Genomic DNA, 24,986 nt, shown 5'->3' with positions numbered 1-24,986 from the left:
TATTATTGTTGTTGTTAACAAAATAATACTAGTAATGTCAATAGTAATGCCACCACATTCTTTTACATAGCCCTTTGTATCTTTTTAAAGAACTTTCACCATATAATCCTTTCCTCTTACCACACTGGGGACAGTTAGGGACAGCTTCATGAATTTAATAGCCAAAGATTTTTATTTCAAAATGGAATCAAAAAGTTCCATAGTGACATAAAAAGGCATAACTTGCAGGACCATTTGCCAAAATACTGCTGAGCAGGCTGGTGCCTTGGCATAGAAATCCCCCTGCCTCTGAAGAAAGCTCCCCTATTCTCTGGAGTTTAGAGAAATAATGTGCTTCACTGAGGTGCAGAAACCGCCTCAGGCAGTGAGCTGTTGCATACCCATGTTGGTAATTAGTATAAATTATAGACAAACAGGAGAAGTTGCATTAACAGAGAAAATAAGCCTTCCTTCAGTAGCAGGAATTCATAGCAATTGCAATTTGCATCTGGAGGAGATTTTAACTTCTTTTAGGGTGGTGGGATAGTATAGAGGTGAGAAGGTGATGACAAATGTGAGTTTCATCATTTTGTTCAAGAATATGTCAGCTCTATTTATGGAGCACAGAGGAACCGGGCAAAAAAAAAAAGGAATTCAAGATTGGAAGGGAATTCAGAAAGCATTTAGTTTAACCTCTCCATTTCACAGATAAAGAAACTGAAGCCAATAGACAGGAATTTGGTTGTCCATGGTCACATAAAGCATAAGAAGGTGGGATTCAAACCCAAGTCCTCTGACTCCAGTGTCTTTTCCTCCAATACCACTCTTCTTCCATGCAATAAGCAAGGGTGTCTTCTTCCATGACCTTATGCTCTTCTTTCTACTTTCTTCCTCCCCTTCTCCCTCATACCCCAGCATAAGTAGTTGGTGCCATCTTGTTTTCTTCACTCTCCTCCTTTCAAAATTTGGCCCAATAAGCCAATTCACCTTAGTGGTAAAGGGTATTGGATAATTTCAGGAAAAGGTAGATTCAAATCCTATCTCAGACACTAACTGTGTGAACCTGGAAAAGTCATTTAACTTCATTTCAATTCCTCATCCATAAAATGAGAGGAATGGACTAGATGGCTTCTAAAGTTCTTTTTGAGGTCTAATATTGAGAGTTATTTTGGGTGGTAAAATGGGCAAATCCAATTGATTAGAAAAATCTGAGGTACCACATCATACCTATAAGATGATAAACATGATAAAACAGGAAAATGATAAATGTTGGAGAAGATGTGGGAAAACTGGAAAACTAATGCATTGTTAGTGGAGTTGTGAAATTATCCAACCATTTTGGAGAGCAATTTGGAACTATGCTCAAAGGGCTATAAAAATATGCATACCCTTTGACACAGCAATAGCACTTCTAGGGCTGTATCCCAAAGAGATCATACAAATAGGAAAAGGACCCACATGCACAAAAATATTTCTAGCAGCTCTTTTTGTAGTGATCAAGAATTGGAAATTGAGGGGATGCCCATCAATTGGGGAATGGCTGAACAAGTTGTGGTATATGAATGTAATAGAATACTATTGTGCTATAAGAAATGATGAGCAGACAGACTTCAGAAAAACCTTGAAAGACTTGTATCAACTGATGCTGAGTGAAGTGAGCAGAACCAGGAGAATGTTATACACAGTAACAGTCACGTTGCACAAGGACTGACTTTAATAGACAGCCTTTCTCAGCAATGCAAGGATCTAAGACATCTCCAAAAGTCTCATGATGGAAAATGTTATCCACATCCAAAGAAAGAACTATGGAGTTTGAACGCAGATGAAAGTATACTATTTGCTCTTTTTTTTTCTTCTGTTTTGCTTTGTTTCCTCTTTCTTGTGTTTCCTTCTATTGGTTCTAATTCTCCCTTACAACATGACTAATGTGAACATATGTTTAATAGGAATGTATATGTATAGCCTACATCAGATTGCATGCTGTCTTGGGGAGGGAGGTAGGAAGGGAGGGGGAGAAAAATTTAAAACTCAAAAGCTTATAGAAGTGATTGCTGATACATCAAAATAAATTAATTTTTAAAAAATGGGCAAATCCAAAGGAACAAATGGCTAATTATAGGATTGGGGAGAGGGAAGTTTTTTTGTTTTGTTTTGTTTTGTTTTGTTTTGTTTTGTTTGATTTTATTTTTTAGCTTGTTTGTATTTGGTGGGAGAATGAGGGGCAGGGAATAGGAGGAAAATTTTGTTTGTTTGTTTTTTGATACTACTGAAATTATCCCTGTAAGTTGCTGGTAATTTTGAAATGTGTAGATAATTGACTCAGAAGGTAGTGCTAGCCTAAATTCCATTTTTTCAAGCTCAGAAGGCTCTTTGCCTGTTTTGTTGTCAAATAAAGAAATCTCTAGCATATGCCAAAGAAGAAGAAGAAGAAGAAGAAAAAGAAGAAGATGATGATGATGATGATTCCAACCTTTTAGGGACCTCCTCCCTACCCCTATAGTGTTCTGTCACTTGGGCAACACTTAAGAATTATAGGTTCAACTCCATTCTAGCTTCTCCAAATCCCTTGAATAATTTGGATCAATTGTGCCTCCCGCCCCAGTTAAGCAGATTTTTAAAAATTCAGCAAACATTTATTAGGAACCTGCTATGTTCAGAGTCCTGTGATGGGCAAAATAACAAGTTTCAATCATATAAAGTCTCTTCTGGCCTTTGTAAAGTTTGTGTTTTAAAAATAATAAAAAGAGTTAGCATTTGTATACGGCTTTAAAGTTTGCAAGGTGCTGTAGGTAATAGCAGATAACCACCTAACCTTGTACGTTGCTCATGTTGTCTAGACATAGCTAAATTGCTCACTTCCTCATAAAATAATATCTTTTCATAAATTTCTCAAAAACTATAGATTTATGAGATTCCAGAGTTGGAAAGGATTTTGAGTAATTGTATGGTGCAGTCATTGCTTACCTCCCATAATTATGGGGTGACATAATAACATAAAATTACCTCTACTCTATAGATGAAGAAAATAAGATCTAGAGAAATAAAGTGACATGTCCAATGTCCTACATCTTGTTAGTTGTGGAATGGGATGGTGGGGGATCAAGAGGAGGGGGCTAGACCCTTAGGTCTTAGTTTCCTAATGCAGTACTTTTTCTTACTATATCACATTGGTATCAAGAAAATCTCAGAGCTAGAAGGAACCTTAGAGATAACTATCCAAGGCCCTCATTTTAAAGGCAAAGAAAATGAAGCCCATAGGAAATGAAGTGAGTTGCCCAAGGTCATACAACTCCTAAGTAATTTCATTCCCTTTCGTGTGTGTGTGTGTGTGTTTCTTTTGTTTTTCAAATAATTTGCTATTAGTATAGAAAGTGTAGTAGGAGCCATCCCATGGAGCATGTTCAAAGTTAACACTCCTGGTATAGGACAGCCCTAGCAACAGAAAAAAATTGCAAGCAATTTCACATATCTCACTTTTTGATGCCATTGTCCTAACAAATCTCCCCTATCAGTCAAGAGGCAATGATATAGCGATAGTCTCAATAAAACTATTGACTCTTCCTAGAGCGTTTTTGTAGCATTGAAACAGCTTTAACTAGTCAGTAGTGAAGTTGTTTCTACTTCAGTACATGATTTGAGATATATGATCCTTTCTCTACTGTCCCAGTGAATTAACCACAAGTAAAGTACATCAGAGTAGTCAGGGGTCTAGTAAGTATGTTACTGTGCCTGTAGAGAAAGCATGAAAGCACCATATCCCTCAGTTTTATATATGTATATGTGCATGTGTGTGTAGTTCACAAAATATGTAATATATATATAGTATATATGTGTATATATGTATAATGCATCCATGCACATTAATATATATTTACTATATAATATATTTATTTATGTTTATTATGTAAATAATATACAATAAATAGTTATATTTTATATCACATATGATTCTATATTACATCTATTTTAATATATTATATAAATGTTCATATGGATATATGGATACTTCATTTTTGCCAGTATAGAAATAGTTCTGCATCAAGAAATAATTCTAGAGGGCCTTAGGCCACTGCCTTTTCCCTCCTTCAGGAACTCTCCTCCAATCCCTCCCCTTTTCCCTTCTGATTATATTCAGGCTTACGGTGGCTGGTCTTGAGCCCACAGTGCTGCTAATGTCAGGAGTGCAGATCCGGCTCACCTTCTCATAATAACGGATCTCATAGTCCAGGATAATGCCATTGGGCTGCTCCGGCTGTGGCCATGACAGGGTGATGCTCCTCATGGTTGCACTTACCTGGTGCATGATGGGAACTGTGGAGGGAGCTGTGGAGAGAGGAGAGGACAGTATAGGTAGTGGAAGTGAGCACCTTTATAATGACAGATTAGACTCAGATGTTTGAACACAAGGAACAACAACAAAATTCTTCCCTCTCTTTCTTTCTCCTCCAGGACTATACTGGCATATCCAGAGTTTGGGGACAGTAGAATCTAGGAAGGGTTGGAATTATAGCTTTGATTCTACCCTGTCCTTTATCAGAAAGTTTTAGACAAAGTATTTGGTAGAATATTCTTCTCTTTCTTACAGAGAAATAGGCTTTTCATAGGATCCGTCATAGAATCATCAGATCTTTGATTCAGAATTGAAAGAACATTGCCACCAGCCTTTCAACAGATGGAGAAACTGAGGCCCAGAGAAATGAAATGACTTGCCCAAAGGTCAAACAGATAGCAAATGGCAAAGCTAGGATCCAAATCCAGGTCCTCTGACTCTACATTCAGTATCTTTTCCACTGCCCCTCACCACCCCCTCTAAATTCTTTTCTGCTACTTATCACCTCTAATATAAATACAAAATTTATCTAAAATATATTTCTACAGATACTTGAATTTGGGCAGCTGTGTACAGCTGCTACTGTTGTTGTTGAGACATGCCCAAGTCTTCACAACCTCATGTGGGTTTTCCTTGGCGAAGATACTGGAGTGGTTTACCATTTTTTTCTCCAGTGGAATAAGGCAAATAGAAATGAAGAGACTTGCTCATGTTCACACAGCTAGTGAGTGTCTGAGGTCCAATTTGAACTCAGGTCTTGCTGACTCCAGGTCCAACACTCTATCCACCCGGCCAGCTAGCTGACTGCTGCTGTAGCTAACGCTGCTACTAATGCTGGCAGTGCTTGAAGCAAGAGAAGGATAACCTTTTGCCCTCCCGGGCATCTGATCTCAATTTATCTGTTTCTGAACACTTGTTGGTTCTCTCCAGACAACCTGTTTAGGGCTCATACATTTCTCCATGTTCCCTACTCCCGTCCTACCCAACACACCTATATTAAAACTGTTTGTTGATGCCAGTTACTGGCCAGGAAGAGAAAAAGATTATAGGAATCATGCCTTGATATGGTCTCACCACAATTCATTTTTTAATATCAGCACTTCATAATCTCCCTGGTCAACAGATGAGTGAGATAGGTAAAGGTGAAAGAGTAGAATAAGGATGTCTGCTATAAAATGAGGAGAATTTAAGAATAAAGGGAAGGAAGAAGATAACTGTATAGCCAGCCTTAGGTCAACAGATGGGTCCAATTTGTTTTAACAAATATTCATTAAGTCAGTACTCTTTGAGAACGAAGGACAAACACAACAACAATTCTAATAGAGATCTCTCTCTCTCTTTTCTTCCCTCACTATTTCCATTCCTTCCCCATTGTTTCTATGAATCTATAGGTCCATACAAGTTACATGCAAAGTGTATGTATGTGTATATGCATATATATGTATATACACACTATACTATATGTAATCTATTATACTATATATTCACACATATTTGTATGTACCTACATGTATATATGTATATGTATCTATATGTGCGTGTGTGTGTGTGTGTTTAACTCAAAAGAAATGTGAGATATGCAAATTTAGAGAATCCACCCCAAATGTGCACATGGGCTATTTGTGCCTGACCTGTGCTAGTACATTCCAAGCTCATGTTGGTCTGATCAGCCACAGTCAGACACAGCATAACTTGATTCTAGCATAGTGATGTCATTTTTGTCCTCTTTGAGAACCAAGGGCAACAACCATATATATATGTGTATGTTGTTAAAAATGATTTCTTGAGGCAGCTAGGTGGCGCAGTGGATAGAGTTCTAGCCTTAGAGTTGGGAGTACTTGAGTTCAAATCTGACCTCAAACACATGACACTTACTAGCTGTGCAACCCTGGGCAAGTCACTTAACCCCAATTGCCTCACCAAAAAAAAAAAAAATTCTCTTGGTTATCTGTGTCTTGGAGACTCAGAGCTCTACCCTGCCAGTCTTCTGTCCAACATTGTTCAGAAGGATGTCACTGATGATGAGAATGCATTGAATCTTCTTATCTTGGTCAAACCCCAACCCAGACCTGAATTGATTTTATCTTGCTCAGGTTTGGAGGAGGGACAGACTTCCAGGACTGGGGATGGTATTTCCTTTGATGGCAGGTGATATCCTGTGTCTGAGGACTAAGTGATCTAAGGAACCCACCTTGTATGTCAACTACAGTTGATTGTCACCCCCTTGGGAACACCTACTCTTTGAAGGGCGTATAACCCTCAAGGGGGCCCAGTTTTGGACTAAACTCCCATGCAGTGCATGTCAAGCCACTTTGAGAAATTAAACTGTGGACACATGTACCCCAGTTTTGTTTGTCTCTTTCTTAGAGCAGACTGTTTCAAATTGGGGTTCATGGGGTTCATGGGGCTCAGGGTTCACAATGTACATGTGTATATACACATACATACACACGTAAGATATGTAAAGTAAAAACACAGTAACCCTCTGGGAGCCATCAGCATAAAAATAAGTGGATCATCAGGAGTTAATGGAATCATCAAGTGAGAGATTATAGAGAGAAAAGAAAAATGGGCTTAGCCCTAGACCAAGCCTTGGGAGATACCTCCATTTGCTGTTGTTCTGTGTCCTTTGTTGTCAAAGAAGACCAGGACCTCAGGGAGGTGATGCCATGACATGCAAGTGAATTGGATTTAAGTGAGGGAGGGCTGTGCAAGGTCACCAGCCTCACTTTCACCTCCAGATCCATCTGGGTCCAGTGGCAAGATCTAGATCAGGATGACTGGAGATGGCCCAGGATATCGCTCAGAGTGAATGTAAATAGTAACTGTTTCTCTTTTGGCCAGAAACATTGAGGGTCTTCCCTCCCAGTTTGATTTTTTTTTAAATTTTATTAAAGGGGACATCCCTTAACTCACTTTTTAAAGAGATCTCTTCACTGAATGGGCATAACCTCACTCAGAGATCCAGTCAAGGATATTGAGAAAGAATAGTCACACAGTAACCTGCGGAGTTAACTAGGAGAGAGGGGCATCACAAAAATATAAAGCAGAGGGATTATTTGGGAAGGGAAGGGGATCATTAAGGCAAAATGCTACAGGGAAGTCAAGAAAGAGGAGGTTTGAGAAGAGACCATTGGACAATGTAATTAATAAATCATTGGTAACTTGGGAGAAAGTACTTTAGATTGAATGATGAGGTTGGAAGTTGGATTGTAGAGGGCTCAGAAGAGAGTGAGAGGTAAGTGGTGGCGTTGAGTATAGGCTGATTTTTCAAGAAGTTTAGCCAAGAAGAAGAGAGATAAGTATGATAGAGTCAGTTGAGATGATAGGATTTAGTGAGGTATATCTAGCAATAAAAGCTTTGAAGAAGATTAGCCTGGGAGGGAAATATATGCACACACACATACACACATCTGTGTATACATATATGTATATACATATATATCTGTGTGTACATATATATATATATAACTTGCATATATATAGAGAGAGATATCTATACATATAGATATCTGTGTATCTCCTTGCCAAATGTGTGTGTATATATATGTGTGTGTGCATGCATGTGTATATGCATATATATGTATATGTATGTGTACATACACCTAGCAAGGATACACATATATACATATACATATATACCTATGTGTATACATAGATGCACACATACACACAAATTTATATATACATATGTGTGTGTTAGATAGGAGGAAATAAGGACCACAAAAGAAGAAACTTGTATGTCCTAAAATATAGCAGAGTAGGGAGAAATTTCCAGTAAAACAAAAACAAAACAAAGCAAAAAAAATCCTCTCTGATTTCTTAAGGTTGGACTTAGGGTTTCATTGTACTTCAAAGGAAAATTATCTCTTGAGAAAGCATTGTCACAATAGAACAGTTTCCACAATAAGACATTTGGCAATAATGAAGTTGAGAATGCAAATGAAGAAAAGATGGCATAAACAAAAGCACTTGAGAGGAAAAGGGTAATAATTTCAAAATCTGTAAGTGATTCAGAAATCTATGTTTGAAAATAATATTATTTCCTGTTTCAAATGTTTTTCATATAACATCATGAAATGAAAATGGTCTGGAAATAATAGATGTGTGTTGTCTTTCTCTTAGAGAAGGTGGTAATTGATGAGTCTTCAGTAAGTGTTCCAACACAGAAGGTTTTTCGGCTTGGTCCTGCCGCGTTAGCTGTGATGAAGGTCATTGCTTACATATTCTATACTGTGCCTTCAAAAACTTCATGGAATATATCTATGTGACACTGTTGTCACTTTATAAATTTAAGATTGCAAATTTGCTTTCAGCAGTTTTTTTCATCATTCAAAGAAATGAACATCAATTAGAGTATATTGTTATATGGTATTGGCAAATGCCTAACCATTTTTTTTGAGAGTTTTACATGCTTTCTCACTTATTTTTGTTAAAAGTATTATTAATGCAGCTAAATTTAACCAATACTTTATAATATTTTGTGGAGCAAATAAAAAAGTAAGTTTTTAAAGAATACAAAGCCCAAGGTACAATTTGGTACCTTTCTCACTCAGCATTGACTAGTATCAATCACAGTTTAAGGTAACCTTAAATTTTACCATCAAATGGAATTACAAAGCTTCTTTCTAACTCCTGGAGTATGCTTATCTTGGAATAAGACCACTCCCCAACTTGCCTGCATTTACATAACTTTAGGTCAAGTTGTCATCAAAAGCCCTTGTTTCTTCTACCTGCTGGCTACATGTTTCTTAGAATGAGTCCTCTGAACTGTGATGTGTGACCTTATTTAGAGAGGAGTTTCCAATCCCTTTTAGTCTGTGTAAGTGTAATGCCTGTCCCAAAGTCCATTAGTTTTGGACTCTCTCCTTATCAGTGGAGTGAGATGAAGGCCCTCTCCTACAAGAGGGTTGGAGAGGACTTGGTGGGAGCTGAGAGGGCTCCAGCCTTTGGGCTTTTTTGAGACCTTTCAGAACCAGTCCCCTTTGGGATTCATCAAGCTCCAAGTCCTCCAATATGGAGTCACTTTGGATCCTCCTAATTTTCATCTTTGAGAAGAAGGATGGAAGAGGCCAACTCCACTTGAAGCTACTGAAGGAAAAGTCTCTGGGAAGACATGAGGGGATCTGGCAGTCTCCATCATGGATCCATTCCTGGATTGCTACACTAGAGACTTTGGGGAGTTTCCCCTTGGGTGAAATCCAGGACCCTGCCTCAGCTGAGTTGAGTTGTCTCACTCCCAATGGAAAGATCCTTCACTCTGCATTGTCTGGTAAATATTCTCTTATTTGTATTTTTGCATGTCATGGCATCACCTCCCTGAGGTCCTGGTCCTCTTTGAGAACAAAGGACAAAGAACAACAGCAAATGGAGGTATCTCCCAAGGCTTGGTCTAGAGCTAAGCCCATTTCTCTTTTCTCTCTATAATCTCTCACTTGATGATCTCATCAACTCCTGATGATCCAGTTATTTTTATGCTGATGGCTCCCAGAAGGTTACTGTGTTTCTACTTTATATATCTTAAGTGTGTATGTATATGTATATACACATATGCATATAAATATTCTCTGTCTGCCATTTTGTATGATATGGATAAATGGGTTTCTTTGTTATTTACTATGTGTATTCATTGTAGAGGTAGTATTAGGTGGAGAAGGAATCAAGCCATCGACATAGATCTTAGGGTCCTCTTTCCCCCCAGAAATGACAAAACAATTAGAAGTTATAGAGAACCCAATCATATCACTTAGGGTAATATTCAAGAGTGTAAATAGATATACTTCTAGCCCAGTACCCCTCTCTCTGAGAATAGTACACTGGTCTCAGCCCCAACTTCCTGCTTCCCCTCCTGGCAGGAATGAAAATCTCCCTTGGAGAAAGGGGAATGGGAGAGGCTAGAGATGTCTATTCTGCCTCCCTTAGAGCTACACACAAAGGCCCCTCACCACACATGGGCCTCTTTACACATGCAGAACCCATTACTCTCTTTGCTATATAAGGAAGAAACCTCTGGTAGAAAAAGAAAGCTATGACCTCTCTGTTTTTATCCCCTTTCTATATGCCCTCCTTTGTTCTCCTTTGTGCCAATGAAAAAAAGGAAAAAAAAAGTCTCCGGAGAAAAATAAAACTCTGTGATTTCTTTTTTCCTCCAAATTGAAGAAAATCTTTCCTCTTTTGAAGAGAAATAGCTTCCCCAAACAATTTTCTAGTTTCAAACCAGTTACTGCTGAAAATTAAATACTATGTTTCTCTGAAGTCTATTGTCACATTCAATTTAATAATGCAATTCTTAAAAAAAATATTAAACGCATATTATGTGCTAGGCATTAGTGACATAAGACAAACAAGGAAAATAGTTCTTGACCTCAAACATGTTGGGGGTGGGATAAGAATATGCTCACAGGTAAGTAAATACAAAATGATCTGAGGGTGGAGAGAGCACAATACTTTGGGAGGAGGAGGGAAGTCTTCACATAGAAGAAGGCATCTGAACTGAGCCTTGAAGGAAATTAAGAATTCTAAGAGCTACTAGACTGAAAGGACTCAGAAAGTTCTGATTAATGGATTGATATCAGTCTAAAAAGAAGATAGAGTACTCTGCCCCCTCCTGCCGGGACTCCTGTGGTCCATTTCCATTCAATTTAACTCAACAACCATTTATTAAGTGCCTACTATATACAAGATAGCATGTTATCCCGAACAAGAGAAGGACTGGAGTCCAGGTAAAATGTGTAGTCTAAAAAATGTGCTCCTAGCCTTTCACATACATCAATTTTGTCATTTAGTCATAGACAAACAGAAAAGGATCAAAGCTAACTAATCAATCAATCAATCAGCAAGCTCTGATTAAAGTCCCTCTATGAGCCAGGCACCATGCCAGGCTCTTGTCATATGAAGTAAAAAATGAAACAAGCTTGATGTATGGTCAACTCGTGCTTATCTATGATTAGATTCCTAAGTCCTGCTTCTATGCCTCATCATAGGATGGGAATAACCTTGGATTCTCAAAGTCTAGCACTTTAAAGTATACACACACACACACACACACACACACACACACACACACACATATTATTTGTTGTTGTTCAGTTGTGTCCAAGTCATGTCCAACTGTTCATCACTTCATGGACCATACCATGCCAGGTACGCACATGCACACACTTGTGTGCATGCATACATTGTGCATATGCACATACATATGCACATATGTACACATGGTGTGATATATAAACATATATATATACATATTTATACATATATATCACAAATTTATTTATTTATACATCATGTATACATATACAAACATATATATACATCACACATCATATTTATGCAATGTACATATATACATACACACATATATATATACATCTGTGTGTTAGTGAGTGTCTGAGGTTAAATCATCAAATTCAACAACTCTACCCACTATACCATGCTGCCTCTGAAGTAGTAAGTTTGAAAGCTGGGTAGAAAGGCTTAGTGTATGGGTCTAGTGACTGCATAGTTCATGGAGCTTGGAAAGGCTCATTAGTTAGCAACCTGGTGGTGATTTTTTTTTTCATTTTAGCCAAGACAACTCATGAAAATGTCTACTGAGGCATGGAGTGGTAGTGATCTGCATTGGCAAAGGAACAGGCTACCTGAAACAGTGAAATTAAGTATCCTTTTTTTTCTTTTTCTTTTCCTTTTTTTTTTTTTTTTTTTTTTTGGTTAGGCAATGGGGTTAAGTGACTTGCCCAGGGTCACACACCTAGTAAGTGTCAAGTGTTTGGTCTGAGGCTGGATCTGAACTCAGGTCCTGACTTCAGGGCCAGTGCTCTATATACTATACCATCTAGCTGCCCCTTAAGTATCTTTTGAGACACAAAAATATTACTGGATTATCTGCTCTCCATTTTGCGGATCTTTTGGAGGGGAAATCTATTTTGTTCTGTTTTCTCATCTCCTCTTGATTTAAGTCGTTTCTAAATAAAACCACATTAAAAATTATATAGTAGAAAGAAAATGGGCTATAGGGTGAAAAGACTTGGGTTCCAAACTTGACTCTAGTGCTTATTACCTACGAGACTTTCAGCAAATTACTTAACCTCTCTAGGTCTCAGTTTCCTCATATGTAAAATGGGTTGCCCCATTAGTATTTTGTTGTCTCTAGTTTGAGTTAAAACCAGAGCCTTGTATCTGGTTTAGCCTTCAGGAAAGACTTCTTAAACTCAAATCATTTTATCACTGCTTTGCCTTGAGGAAAGATATGAGTCAGACAGACAGATTGGCCTCCAAAAGACTGAGGTAAGGAGCATCATTTTGAGAAGTGATGCTAACATACAACTTGGAACAAGGCAAGAATGAGGCAAGATGGAAAATGGTGCTGCTTTTCAATTACCAGGTCTTCATAATGTGGCTTCTTTATTTAGTTTAAATATTTAAAACTTCAGATAGACCCATAATGAAATGTAAATACTATTTTAAAATCATATATAAATTATTTTAGAATTATCTGAATTTCTGAATTATCTGAATTTCCCCTTCATTAAAATGAATCATTCATTCATTCATACAATACACATTTATTAAGCACTTATGCAGCACAAAGGAAATTCTTCCTGACCTGTGGTAGAAGCCTTCCAAACTAACATTGGTCTGATCAGCCACAGCCAAATGCAATGAACCTTGACCCCACAGTGATGTCATTGGTCCTCTTTGGAAATGAAGGATGAACAACAAGCATGTACTCCAGATAAGAAATTGTATTAATAATAATTGAAAGTTGACCCTATTTTGATTCTCTTCAAAAATATATCTTCAAATGAAGCTACACAAAAGTAGCCGGTATATGGTCTATACAAAATGGTAGTTGAAGTTTCATATACTCATATAACCCTAGAACAGACCATTAAAGTTATGGCTTTTGAGCCTTAGAATGTGCCAGTGATTATCACTACAACTCAGCATGAGTTCATTAAAAATGAAGATATGCCAGATTAACTCCATTTCCTTTTTTAAACGGGTCATTAGACTAGTAGGGGGGGAATTGCAGTGAACCTGGTATATGTTAGTTTAAACAAACCATTTAACAAGGTCTCTCACAATATCCTTGTGGACAAATTGGAGAGAAGCCAACTGGATCTTAAGAGGGGTAGCTTGATTTGGATTGAATGTCTCCAAGGAGTATTGATTAATGAATTAATCAATGTCTACCTGAAAGAAGGTCTTTCATGGACCAATGAGCCCCATGATTCTATCTCTGGCCCATTTCTGTTCAATTCAACAAACATTTCTTAAGTGTCTACTGTGAGGGACTGTCTGATGTTGGCAGCTACCAGGTTGCTGGGTGCTGTGGCAAGGGTAAGGTAAGATCTGGGTATTTTGGAAGTCGAGGCAGGGACTGTGGTAGGCAGAGTCGTGTGTACTGGGATGGGCTGGATACGGAGAAGCCATGAGGCAATTGGGCAGTGCTATGAGATAAGCTGGGTGCAAGGAAGTAGCCGAGCCTGAGCTCCTGAGGCAAGGGGCGGTGCCACGTGGGAGTGGGATGGCAGAGGACTGAGTTCCCTCTGCTTAGTCCCCTCCCTATATGCAACGTCATCTCCAGATGCCTCTTGTGACCTTCCTGACCTCCGGGTCCCTTTGTGCAGCACTGACCCAGTCCCCTCCTGAGTCTGACTTCCTAGGTCACGTACTCTTGTCCATGCGTCAATCCCAGATGCCTCCTTCCTGTATCCAATCCTGGCCTCCTACGTCACTCCCTCCCCCTTGGTGTGCTAAACTCAGACAGCCCCTTCCAGTATCTGACCCTACAATCATTGGCTAGTAGCGGGCTGGGGAGGAGGGGCTAAGTAGGTACGTAGGAACAAGCGTGGTCAGATCACACACGTGCGCTCTCCCCTGGCTCCTGCCCTGTTGCTCTGGCCTTGCTGCTTGGGCTTGCTATGATGGTTTGCTGTGTTGGCCTCTGAATAAAGCTCTGGTGTTGGTGCCTCCCGATGGCTCGTCTCTGTGTGGTGATCCGGCTCAGAACCGAAGACCCAGGCGTGGGTAAGACTCTGGTAGTGTACTTCTTTTAGGAGAAGTGGGTACTGGCGCATGACTGGCAGAAGGTCGGCGTGCGGCCCGTATAGTCTACTATATGTGAGGTACCATAACTAGCCAAGGACACAAAGGGAAAACAAAGAAGTGCTATCATCTACAAGCTTGTGAGTATTATATGGAGACTAGTGGATTCCTTAATCAATATAAGTTCTCCCAATCAACTTGCAGAGATTGCAGGAGGACACATCCCCTTCCATAGTGGTTAACCTGTGCCCTAGCCACTTGCTGAGAAAACAGAGGGAATTCCCCTGGTGGGTTCCCAGTGATCACTTCTGCCTTACGGGCATTGCTTGACTGAGAGTCAGAAAGGTGAATTCTTATAAGAGAAGCTGGCCTCTTCAGGGATTTTTTTATTTATTTTTTATTTATTTTGCTAAATACTACCCAATTATATATAAAATTTTTAACATTTTTAAAAATTTTGAGTTCTAAATTTTCTTTTCTTTTCTTTTTTTACCTTTTTCTTTTTCTTTCTTTTTTTTTTTTTTTTGGTGAGGCAATTGGGGTTAAGTGACTTGCCCAGGGTCACACAGCTAGTAAGTGTCTGGTCTGAGACCGGATTTGAACTCGAGTCCTCCTGACTCCAGGGTCAGTACTCTATCCACTGCGCCACTTATCTGCCCCCCAAATTTTCTCTCTCCCTCTTGCCCCTCCCCTATTCCTTGAGAAGGCAAGTAATGTGATATTGATTATGCAGGTGAAGTCATGTAAAATATATTCCATACTAGCCATGCTACAAAAGAAAATATACATGTACAAACAAGAAAAATAAAGAATTTTTTAAAACTATGCCTTAATCTGCGCAGAGTTTATAAGTTCTCTCTCTGGAAGTAGATAGTATTTTTCATTATGAGTTCTTTGGAATTGTCTTGGATTACTGTCTTAATCAGAGTAGCTAAGTCTTCCATAGTTGATCATTGTTACAATATTGCTGTTATTGTGTATAATGTTCTCCTGGTTCTGCTCATTTTACTTTGTATCAGTTCATATAAGTCCTCCCAGGTTTTCTTCTGAAACCATGCTGCTCATCATTTCTTATAGCACAACAATATTCCCTCACAATCATATACCACAACTTGATCAGTCATTCCCCAATTGATACGCATTCTCTAGACTTTCAATTCCTTGCCACCAAAAATAGCTGCTATAAGTATTTTTGCATAAATAGATCTTTTCCCCTTTTCTTTGATCTCTTTGGGATACAGACCTAGTAGTGGTATTGCTGAGTCAAAGGGTATGCACAGTATTACAGCCCTTGGCTATGCTTTTATATTGTTCTCCAGAATGGTTGGACTAATTCACAACTCCACTAGCAGTGCATTAGTGTCCCAATTTTTCCACATGCCCTCTAGCATTTATCATTTTCCTTTTCTGTCATGTTAGCCAAACTGATAAATGTGAGGTAGTATTTCAGACCTGTTTCAATTTGCATTTCTCTAATCAATAGTGATTTAGAGCACTTTTTCATGTGACTATTGATAGCTTTGATTTCTTCTTCTGAAACCACCTATGCATATCCTTTGACCATTTATCAATTGGGGAATGACTTGTAGTTTTATAAATTTGGCTCAGTTCTCTATATATTTGAGAAATAAAACTTTTATAAGAAAAATCTGATGTAAATTTTTTTTCAGTTTCCTATTTTTCTTCTAATTTTGGCTACGCTTTATTTTTATACAAAACCTTTATAATTTCATGTAATCAAAATTATCCATTTTACTTCTTATGATCTTCTCTATCTCTTGTTTTGGCCATAAATTTTGTCCTTGATAGATCTGACAGGTATATTTTTCCATGCTCCCCTAATTTACTTATGATATTACCCTTTATGTTTGAATCATTCATTAATTTTGACCTTATCTTGGTATGTGGTATGAGATGTCTCCCCCTTTAGATGGTAAGCTTGTTGAGGGCAGAGACTGTCTTTCTTTTTATTAAATGTATCCCTAGCACTTAGCACAGCTCCTGGCATGTTGTAGGCACTTAATAAATGTTTATTGGATTGGATTGATCAACTGGACAAGTCCCTAAGCATTACACCACTATGTAGATTAGGCTCTACATTCTCTCAGGCTGAAAGGGACTCAAATGACAAAGCTTTCCTCTTCCTCTTCCTCCTATACATTTTTTCCTGTTCTTCTGAGATTTATGCATAATTAAGAAACACGGTTTTCAAGCTCTGAAACAAGGCACAGCAAAAAGGTATAGTGCAGAGGTTTATCAACTACAGTTGATGGGTCAAATCCAGCCTGCTGCCTCTTTTTGTATAGCCTACGAACTAACAATTTTTAAAATTTACATTATTAGATAAAGACAATTAAAATAAAAAAAAAACTTTTGCTCCCTTTAAATAAGGAACCCCCCCCCCAACCCTGATGCTTATCCTTATTTTAAGGTATAGTAATTTTATAAGAGTATTTTAAAGTTTTAAAATGACACATAAACACTTATATGAGGAAAAAGAAGAAAGTTACTATTATTCAGGAAATAGAATACAGTTCACATTTTAAAATAAAGATGCAAAACCTATCCTTAGCTCACAGGCTATACAACCACATTCTCTGAGGCTGGTGGATTACTTGAACTGGAGAGTTCTGAGCTACAGTAGGGCAGAAGTCAATCAGGTGACTACACTAAGTCTGGCTCCAATAGAGTGAGCTCCCAGGAGAAGAGGGGCAGCTAGGTGATGCAGTGGATAGAACACCAGGTAAGTAGTCAGAAAGACTTATCTTCATGAGTTCAAATCTGGCTTCAGACACAGTAGCTGTGTGATCCTGGGCAAGTCATTTAACTGTGTTTGCCTCAGTTTCCTCATCTGTAAAGTGAGTTGAAGAAGGAAATGGCAAACCACTCCTGTATCTTTGCCAAGAAAACCCCAAATGGGGACACACAGTGTCAGACATGACTGAAACAACTGAACAACAACAGGAGAAGAGGACCACCAGAATAAGGAAGGATAAACTAGCACAAGTCAAAAAAATGGTGGAGGTCAAAGCTTCTGTACCCACTAGTGTTGGGTTGGGTCCTTGCTTGTTCACTTCACTTCTACGCTGGATGATATAAGGAAATCCATTCTCCAAAAAACAATTAAAAAGAGATCATCTTGCGTCCATTTGAAGACCTCAACTAAGAGGAAATCTATTACCACTTGAAGCAATTTTTAAAACTTTTGGATAACTCTAATTATTATGACATTTTTCTTTGCATTGAACCATAATCTGACTTTGCTTAACTCATCATTCGTTCTGTTCCTTCTTCCCCTCTCTCAGTGACTGGACCTCTCTGATATCTCTCTTCAATTTATTAACTCTCTTACCTATTTCCCTTCCAGATCTCATTTGCCCTGGTTTCTCCTTTGAACCTGTACTATAATTTTCGTGTCCTCTTTGAGAGGTTCTCTTTCTTGCCTTATATCTTCTCTGTCAAGACTGTATGTTTTTAGGGCTCTTTCAAAGGATCACCTTGTCCTGGTGATGAGACAATACTAAACTGTTCACTTTACCCCTCCTCAAGGAGTGATAGGGGATACAGTGGTCACCATTGTCTTTCTCCAAGCTGAATTAACCAAGCTTCAAGATATGAATAGGATCCTGTAGATATAGGTAGGCCTTCTGCTACTTAGGAATGTAATGTTGTGCAGGCAAACTACTGACTTTCAAAGTAGAAAATACCTAACTTGTAGGGCAAGCTTCATTGCCTACAGGAAAGGTATCAAACCTGTAGTCCAAATCAGACTAAAATGTCATTGGGAAATATTTTTAAAAATATAATACAACATAGATGATATTAAGTTGTGGTTTTCTAAGTCAATATTCAGCCTGCAGAGATCATTTCTATTTGAGTTTGACACCACTGGTCTACATCATGAGTTCTACATGAGGTCTATAGTCTTAGCACATCCCTTTTAGAAGCAAATTCTGGCCTGAAAGATGAATTGCATGCCCTCTTATTCCACATATAGAACTTTGGACTTTGGACTTTCCTACCCAGTAGGCTAAGGTCAGGTTTGTGTTAACATGGCTTGCAAATCAGATGAGCTTCTGACCTAAATTATGTGTAACTGGAATGAACTGGTAGTTAAATGATTGTGAAGATTTTATTGCTAGCTATATTAATCTAAACAAGTCACTTATAACATCTGTGGGTCTTAGTTTCCTTATCTATATAATGGGATTAATCACAGCACCTATTTCCTGGAATTGTTGTAAGGGTCAAATAAAATAATGTATATAAGGTGCTTCAATACTTTAAAACACTTTATAAGTATCTGTAACAACTACAACAACATTGTCAAATTCTTATTGGTTCCTGGCATCCCAATGCCTCGAATGCTGTAACATCTCACATCAGACTCAGGGGAGATCAATCTGCCGAGTCCTGTATCTCTGTGTGATTGGATCTTCCCCTGGCCCCCGGTCCCTGGGGAACCTTGATGTCAGAGGCAATGAATCACAAGAAAATCGATTTTAGAAGAATTTCCCCTGTTATTACAAATGACTAATTGTCTCACCAGGACCAATCAGAGGCAGTGTACCCATCCCTACAGCTTTCAGAAGGTAAATGTAATTGCTTCCTGCACCAGCTTAAGCTTATGGTAGTGACAGAATAATCAAAGGCCCCTTTGCTGGTAATTCTTATGTATGAGCAGAAGTGATTTCAGGTATTTTAAAATTTAACAATGAGACACAGTAACTTGTAGGAGGAGAAAGAAGGAAGTCTCTATTACTACGAAAATAGGATGCAGTTTACATCTGATACTGTCTCATGTGCTTTGTTTATCAACAGCAATTACTGTGGTTGTTGCTTCTCCCAGTAAAAGTACCACCTCTGGATTTGGTTTTCTGTGTGCTATGAATAATTATAGAAAGTAAAAATAAAACTTTGTATTTATATAGTGTTTCAGGGTTTACCAAGAACTTGTACATATATATTACCTCATTTGATTCTCGCAAAAACTCCGTAAGGTAAATATTACAAGAAGTACCTGAATAACTAGAAGAATCTATGGCCCCACACTTCTATGGCTGTCTACTGTTATATAACTCCAATAAACTGCAGATTTAAATTGTATCTAGTTCCAGACAGAACTAGCTGCTAAAATTCTCTTATAAGCTTGCTGATACAGTGTAGTTAGAATTTAGTTCCTCCTCTCTTATTTTACTACTGACTCATGCTCTCTGACCCCATCACCTTACCAGCAACATGGCAGCTTCTACAGCAGGTCTTTTGTCTGTCTGAAAACCCTATGTAAGTGCAGGCCCCCAGGAGGTCTGAGCTTTCTTCCTTTTTTTTTTTTTTTGGCAACTGGGGTTAAGTGACTTGCCCAGGGTCACACAGTTAATAAGTGTCAAGTGTTCGGTCTGAGGCTGGATTTGAACTCAGGTCCTTCTGACTTCAGGGTAGGTGCTTTATCCACTGTGCCACCTAGCTGCCCCTGGGTCTGAACTTTCTACCAGGGAGCACATTTCATCATTGGTCCAGGTCCAACTTGCATGGAGTCCCATGCAATGATGGGGAAAAAAGGAGAGCATCTGTGGCTCTTTCCCTGACTGAATTGCTCTACCTTCCTATGCTATGCTTGGTAGTGAGTAACAATAAACCATTCTAACCCAACCCAGTGTAGCTCTGTGTCATTTGCTGGAATTCCAACCAAAATTTGCATGACAGTACCTAGAAGGTAGCTACAACAGGTATTATTATCTCTCTTATAAATAGCAAGCTGTGGTTCAGAGACATTGAGTTGCCCAGGGTCAGCTAGGTGGTACAGTAGATAGAGTACTGGGCTGGGAATCAGGGAGAATCATCTTCATGAGTTCAAATTTGGCCTCTGACACTTAGTAGCTGTGTGACCCTGAGCAGGACACTTAATCCCATTTGCCTCAGTTTCTCATGTGTAAAATGAGCTGGAGAAGGAAATGGCAAACCACTCCAGTATCTTTGCCAAGAAAACCTTAAAATGGGGTCACAAAGAATCATACATAACCGAACAAAAACAGTAGGGTCACACAGCTGGCAAGTGTCAGGAGAAGGATTGAAACCTAGTTTTCTCTCTTCTGATTCTGATTCTAGTGCTCTTGCCATCACACTATGGCTTACTGAGAACCCTTGAAACTGCTAAATAAAATCAAAGGCAGAAGTGACCTTGGGGTCTATCAAAAGATTAACTGCTTCAAGCAGAGTTCATTCAGATTTAGAATAAAAAGGCAAAACCAGAAAGAAGTGGCTCATCATGAAATATTTGTAGGTTCCTATTGAAGGTCTGAAGAAGCACCCAGGAAAAGAGAACCCTTTCCTCCTCACACCCCAACCCTCACTCATTGTTAGTTGAAATCTTTGAGAAGGCCTTATGGTTAAACAAAAAGCTTGAAAAAGACGAGACTCATTTCAGGCCTTTGGCATGAGCCATTGCAAGAGAGAAATTTAGAGCAATAAGACTAGGATCAGTCATTTCAAAGGTGCTGATAGGTAAGATACCTGATGTTCTGCTTGGTCAGTGTTCTGTAAGACAATCACAAGCAGATGATACTAGGGAGTGTATTCGGAGGGTCAGACATCAGCATTGTCACTCTCTGCTGATAAAAAGTTTGTAGTTTTTGCCTTAAGTCACTAACTCTCCAGTTAAAATGAGCACAGTCAATGAAGGCTTGTGGCAAAATACTTCTCCTCAAAAAATGGCTTTGAATCGAGGGAGAAAGACCTCTACTCCCTAATCAGAATGGGAGAAAATGAACCAAACAGGTGTGTGCATGTGTGTGTGTGTGTGTGTGTGTATTCATATACACATACACATATACATATATAATGTTCAATTAATGAAATCATTCAATTGATGAAAATATTTTAGTCTAAACTATCACACACACACACACACATATATACATATATATATATGAAAACAAGTATTTTAGTCTAAAATATTTTTATTAATTGAAGACAACGGTCTTCAGAATCATAGATCTAGAAATAGAAGGAACCTCAGGCCATCTAGTATAATTGCCTCATTTTCCAGATGAGGAAACTGAGGCCCAAATAGGTTAAGCAACTTGTTCAAGGCTATATAGGTAAAAATGTGAGAGCTGGGATATGAACCAAAGTCCTTTGACTCCAAAGGCAGCACTCTTATCATTGTACACTTTGTTACTGAGATCCATAAGACTGTCGCATTCCTAGAAAAAATGAGAAATTCTGAATGCCTAAAGTAGGGGTCAGGTTTTGTTTGTTTGTTTGTTTGTTTTTTTACCATTGATGAAATGTCCTAGTGTGGTAGAAAATATTCTACCCTCTCCCCACCCCCAATGATTAGTCTTCCAGGCAACTTCTTCCCTTCAAGTAACTGATAATGGATTATATTTTTTCTATCCTTAGAAATATCTCAAGTGTTTTTCCTTTTCTCCTAGCTTAGGAAAACAAAACAAAACAAACTTTCCATGTTCTAATGTGGAATCCTCTGAGATAATGACTTTTCCAGAAAGATAAACCAAATGAAAGGGAGAGTTGTAGAGTGTTCAGTAAGTAGATAAGACTATGGTGCAAATAAAATGACTTTCAATTCATTACAAAATGAAGGACCTTTGGCATGGGGGTGGCAAGTGGAGCACATAAAGGAAGGAGAGGCAACACCTGGACCATACAAAATATTAACCTTAAAAATTACAAAAGTGGAAGACCAGGTTTTTTTCTTTTTAATAGAGATTTGTGGAAAGTCAATCAAGCAATCAATCAACCAGCATTTATTAACTTATACTATATGTTGGACACTATGCTGGCATGAAGGATATAGAGACAAAGTGAAGTAGTCTCTGCTCTCAAAGTCCTTACATTCTACTGGAGGAAACAACTGTATTCAACTGAACTCAACAAATATTTTTTAAACCACCTACTATATACCAATCATTGTGCTGGAGAAACAAAGATAAAAATAGGAAAAAAATCTGTCTAGTAGAACTTCCTTTTTACTGGGAAAACATAACATAATCCAGGCCAGGCCTTCCTCAGTTCAGCCCAGTGACATTGACTTGGGACTGGAACAAAATTAAACATTTGTGGTACATAGTTTTTAAAAATCACTTATAATAAGAGATTAAAAGGAAATAATTAAAATAAATATTGCTACCCTTAGCCTCTGTATTCATCACGGTAGCATGATAGATAAGAAAGATGTCCCACAGGGCAGGAGGAATTTTGCTAAACCTCCAGTGTATCAGTTTCTCATAGGCTGGACTTTCTTGTAAACGACTCTTAAAGTCACTACTAAGTGGTTCCTTAAACACACTGAAAGCAAGAAGCCAACTTTTTGCTCATAGCACTTCTGCAATGAGAAAGAAAATAGCAGACGGACTCAAATCAATTCTTTACCTCAGCTTTGTTTTTTTGTTTGTTTATTTGTTTTGGTTTTTTTTTTTTTTTTTTTGTATTAGGTTACAAGGAAGTAATGCCAATGGTTCAGGCTCTAGTCTCCTGTACCAACCAAGTTTTGAGGATGGCCTCCTTAAAAGGACACTTTTGGCCTACACAAAAAAATGTGCTGAACCTACTATATGTATCCAGATAACTAAATGTAATATATGTATAAGCTAATACAAAGCAAATTCAAGGACAGAATAGTAACAACAGTAATTACAGAAGTTCTTATTAAAAGATAGTGCCTAAGCTGTACTTTGAAGAAAACGAGTTTTTTTTTTTTATTGTACATTAAGAAGAAATTTAATGACTAAGAAAAATCAATGAAATATCAAAATGGTATAGGCACCTTTTATTGTATATGGTACTATTATCATGGAAAACTAGAGATTTCAAGAAGAATCCAGAAACGGTAGATCGTCTTTGCAAAGGCATGAGAGTGGGAGCGGGAATGTCTTTACATGGAATAAGATATCACCCTCACAACGTCATTGGTTCTCTTAGAGTACAAAGGATGAACAACAACAACATAAAACAATTAACAGGACAACGTGACTAGACTGGAAACCATGTGGAGTGGTGTAATACAGAATGTCTGGAACATTCCATACCTGGGAGATCATGTGGGGGCTGTAAATGCCAGGATGAAAATATTGTATTTTATCCTAAAGACAAAAGGAACCACTGAAGACTTTTGAGGAGTAGAGTTATACAGTCAGAGTTGTGTTGTTAGGAATACCAATTTGGCAAACTGTGAAGGGCTCCTTGGAGAGGGGAGAGACTGGAGACAGGCAGACTGATTAAGAAGTTATTATAATAGCCCAGCCAAGAAGTGATGAGGCAACTGATAGGGGTGATGAAGGAAAGGGGTGACTTGAAAATTGTCAACCTGGTTGACTCCAAGGGTTGTGGTGACCTCAACAGGAATAAGGAAGTTTGAAGGAATGTGTTTGGGGAAAATATAATGAGTTTCATTTTAGACATATTGATTGAGTTAAGACTAAATAATGATGTGGATTAGTTGGAACTCTTTGTAGTAAATGAAAGACTTGACATAATTAGTAGAAGTGGATAACCCATAACATACATTGTTGCCAGGTTACCATTTCTGTAAGAGGGAAGAGAAAGTAACTAGAGAAGAGATGCATTACTATATGTGGGGGAAATCAAGAGTAACAATATCAAAATCTCATAGAACAAAGGAAATACTACAATCCCTTTGTGGATTTTTATTATTCTTAAATAAAAAAGTAGTCATGGTTTATCATGTATGCCACATAACTAATCTAAAAAACGTTAGTTGAAAATGTTAGGGGGGCGGAACCAAGATGGCGGAGGGAAAGCAGTGACTTGCTAGAACTCTCCCCCAAACCCCTCCAAATACCTACAAAAATGGCTCTAAACAAATTCTAAAGCAGCAGAACCCACAAAAAAAGAGAATAAAACAAATTCGCAGCCCAAGACAACCTGGATGGCTGATGGGAAAGGTATATCATGCTGGGTGGGGAGAGGAGCGCAGTTTGGCATGCACATGAAGGCTGCAGCGACCCTGGAGCAGGCCTCAGAAGACTGAATCACAGGCAGCTGTGGTGGTTTCCAGACTTCTCAACCCACAAACGCCAAAGACAACTTAGAAGGTCAGTAGGAAAAGTCTGTTACTGCAGTGAGAGAAGAAGCTAGATCTGAGGCACCCCAAGGGAAGTGGCTGCCTTCTGAGCTTCAGGCCCACAGACTGAGGGGGAATCTGATGGCTGATCTGAGCGGGATTGCAAGGATCTCTTTGCCAGGGCTGAGGCAGGAATCTCTTGCTTTACTGGTGCTTGGATCTGGATCACAGTTCTGAAGCGCGGTCCTGGGGTGAAGAGGAGCGCTAGCGTGGTGGAGCTTGTTGTGGCTGTGGAGAGGAAACACCTTGCCCCTTATCATAGCACCTTGGAAAAACTGACACTCTTCAGGTCCCTAGAAGTATCTCTGAAAACAGCTGTACAAACCCCTGAAGCGTGGGACAGTACATTCTTCCCACTGGAAACAGACTCTTACTTAACAAAGAGTTTAAAACTCAAGAAATTGGATGGGATCATGAGCAAGCAGCGCAGAAAGAGTCAGACTATATTATCTTACTTTGGTGACAAAGAAGATCAAAACATACAAACAGAAGAAGAAAACAAAGTCAAAGCTCCTACATTCAAAA

At 38.6% G+C, this 24,986-nt stretch overlaps 1 protein-coding gene across 3 annotated transcripts in view; it reads right to left on the bottom strand.

Annotated features, from left to right (window-relative positions):
- Window positions 1–24,986, bottom strand: part of EPHB1 (EPH receptor B1) — a 722,599-nt gene that overhangs the window by 121,577 nt on the left and 576,036 nt on the right. For 2 of the 3 annotated variants that reach the window (XM_027845332.1, XM_027845333.1), the window contains exon 6: window positions 4,121–4,302. In XM_027845332.1, the coding sequence (XP_027701133.1) occupies window positions 4,121–4,302 (182 nt within the window). The remainder of the gene's footprint in view (window positions 1–4,120; window positions 4,303–24,986) is intronic. The other variant, XM_027845334.1, reaches the window with a different exon arrangement.

This window comes from Vombatus ursinus, unplaced genomic scaffold (genome assembly GCF_900497805.2).
Source record: "Vombatus ursinus unplaced genomic scaffold, bare-nosed wombat genome assembly UNPS02014959.1, whole genome shotgun sequence".
Lineage (NCBI taxonomy): Eukaryota > Metazoa > Chordata > Mammalia > Diprotodontia > Vombatidae > Vombatus > Vombatus ursinus.
The sequence above is the reverse complement of the archived record's forward strand: the minus strand, read 5'-3'. Positions and strand labels throughout refer to the sequence as shown.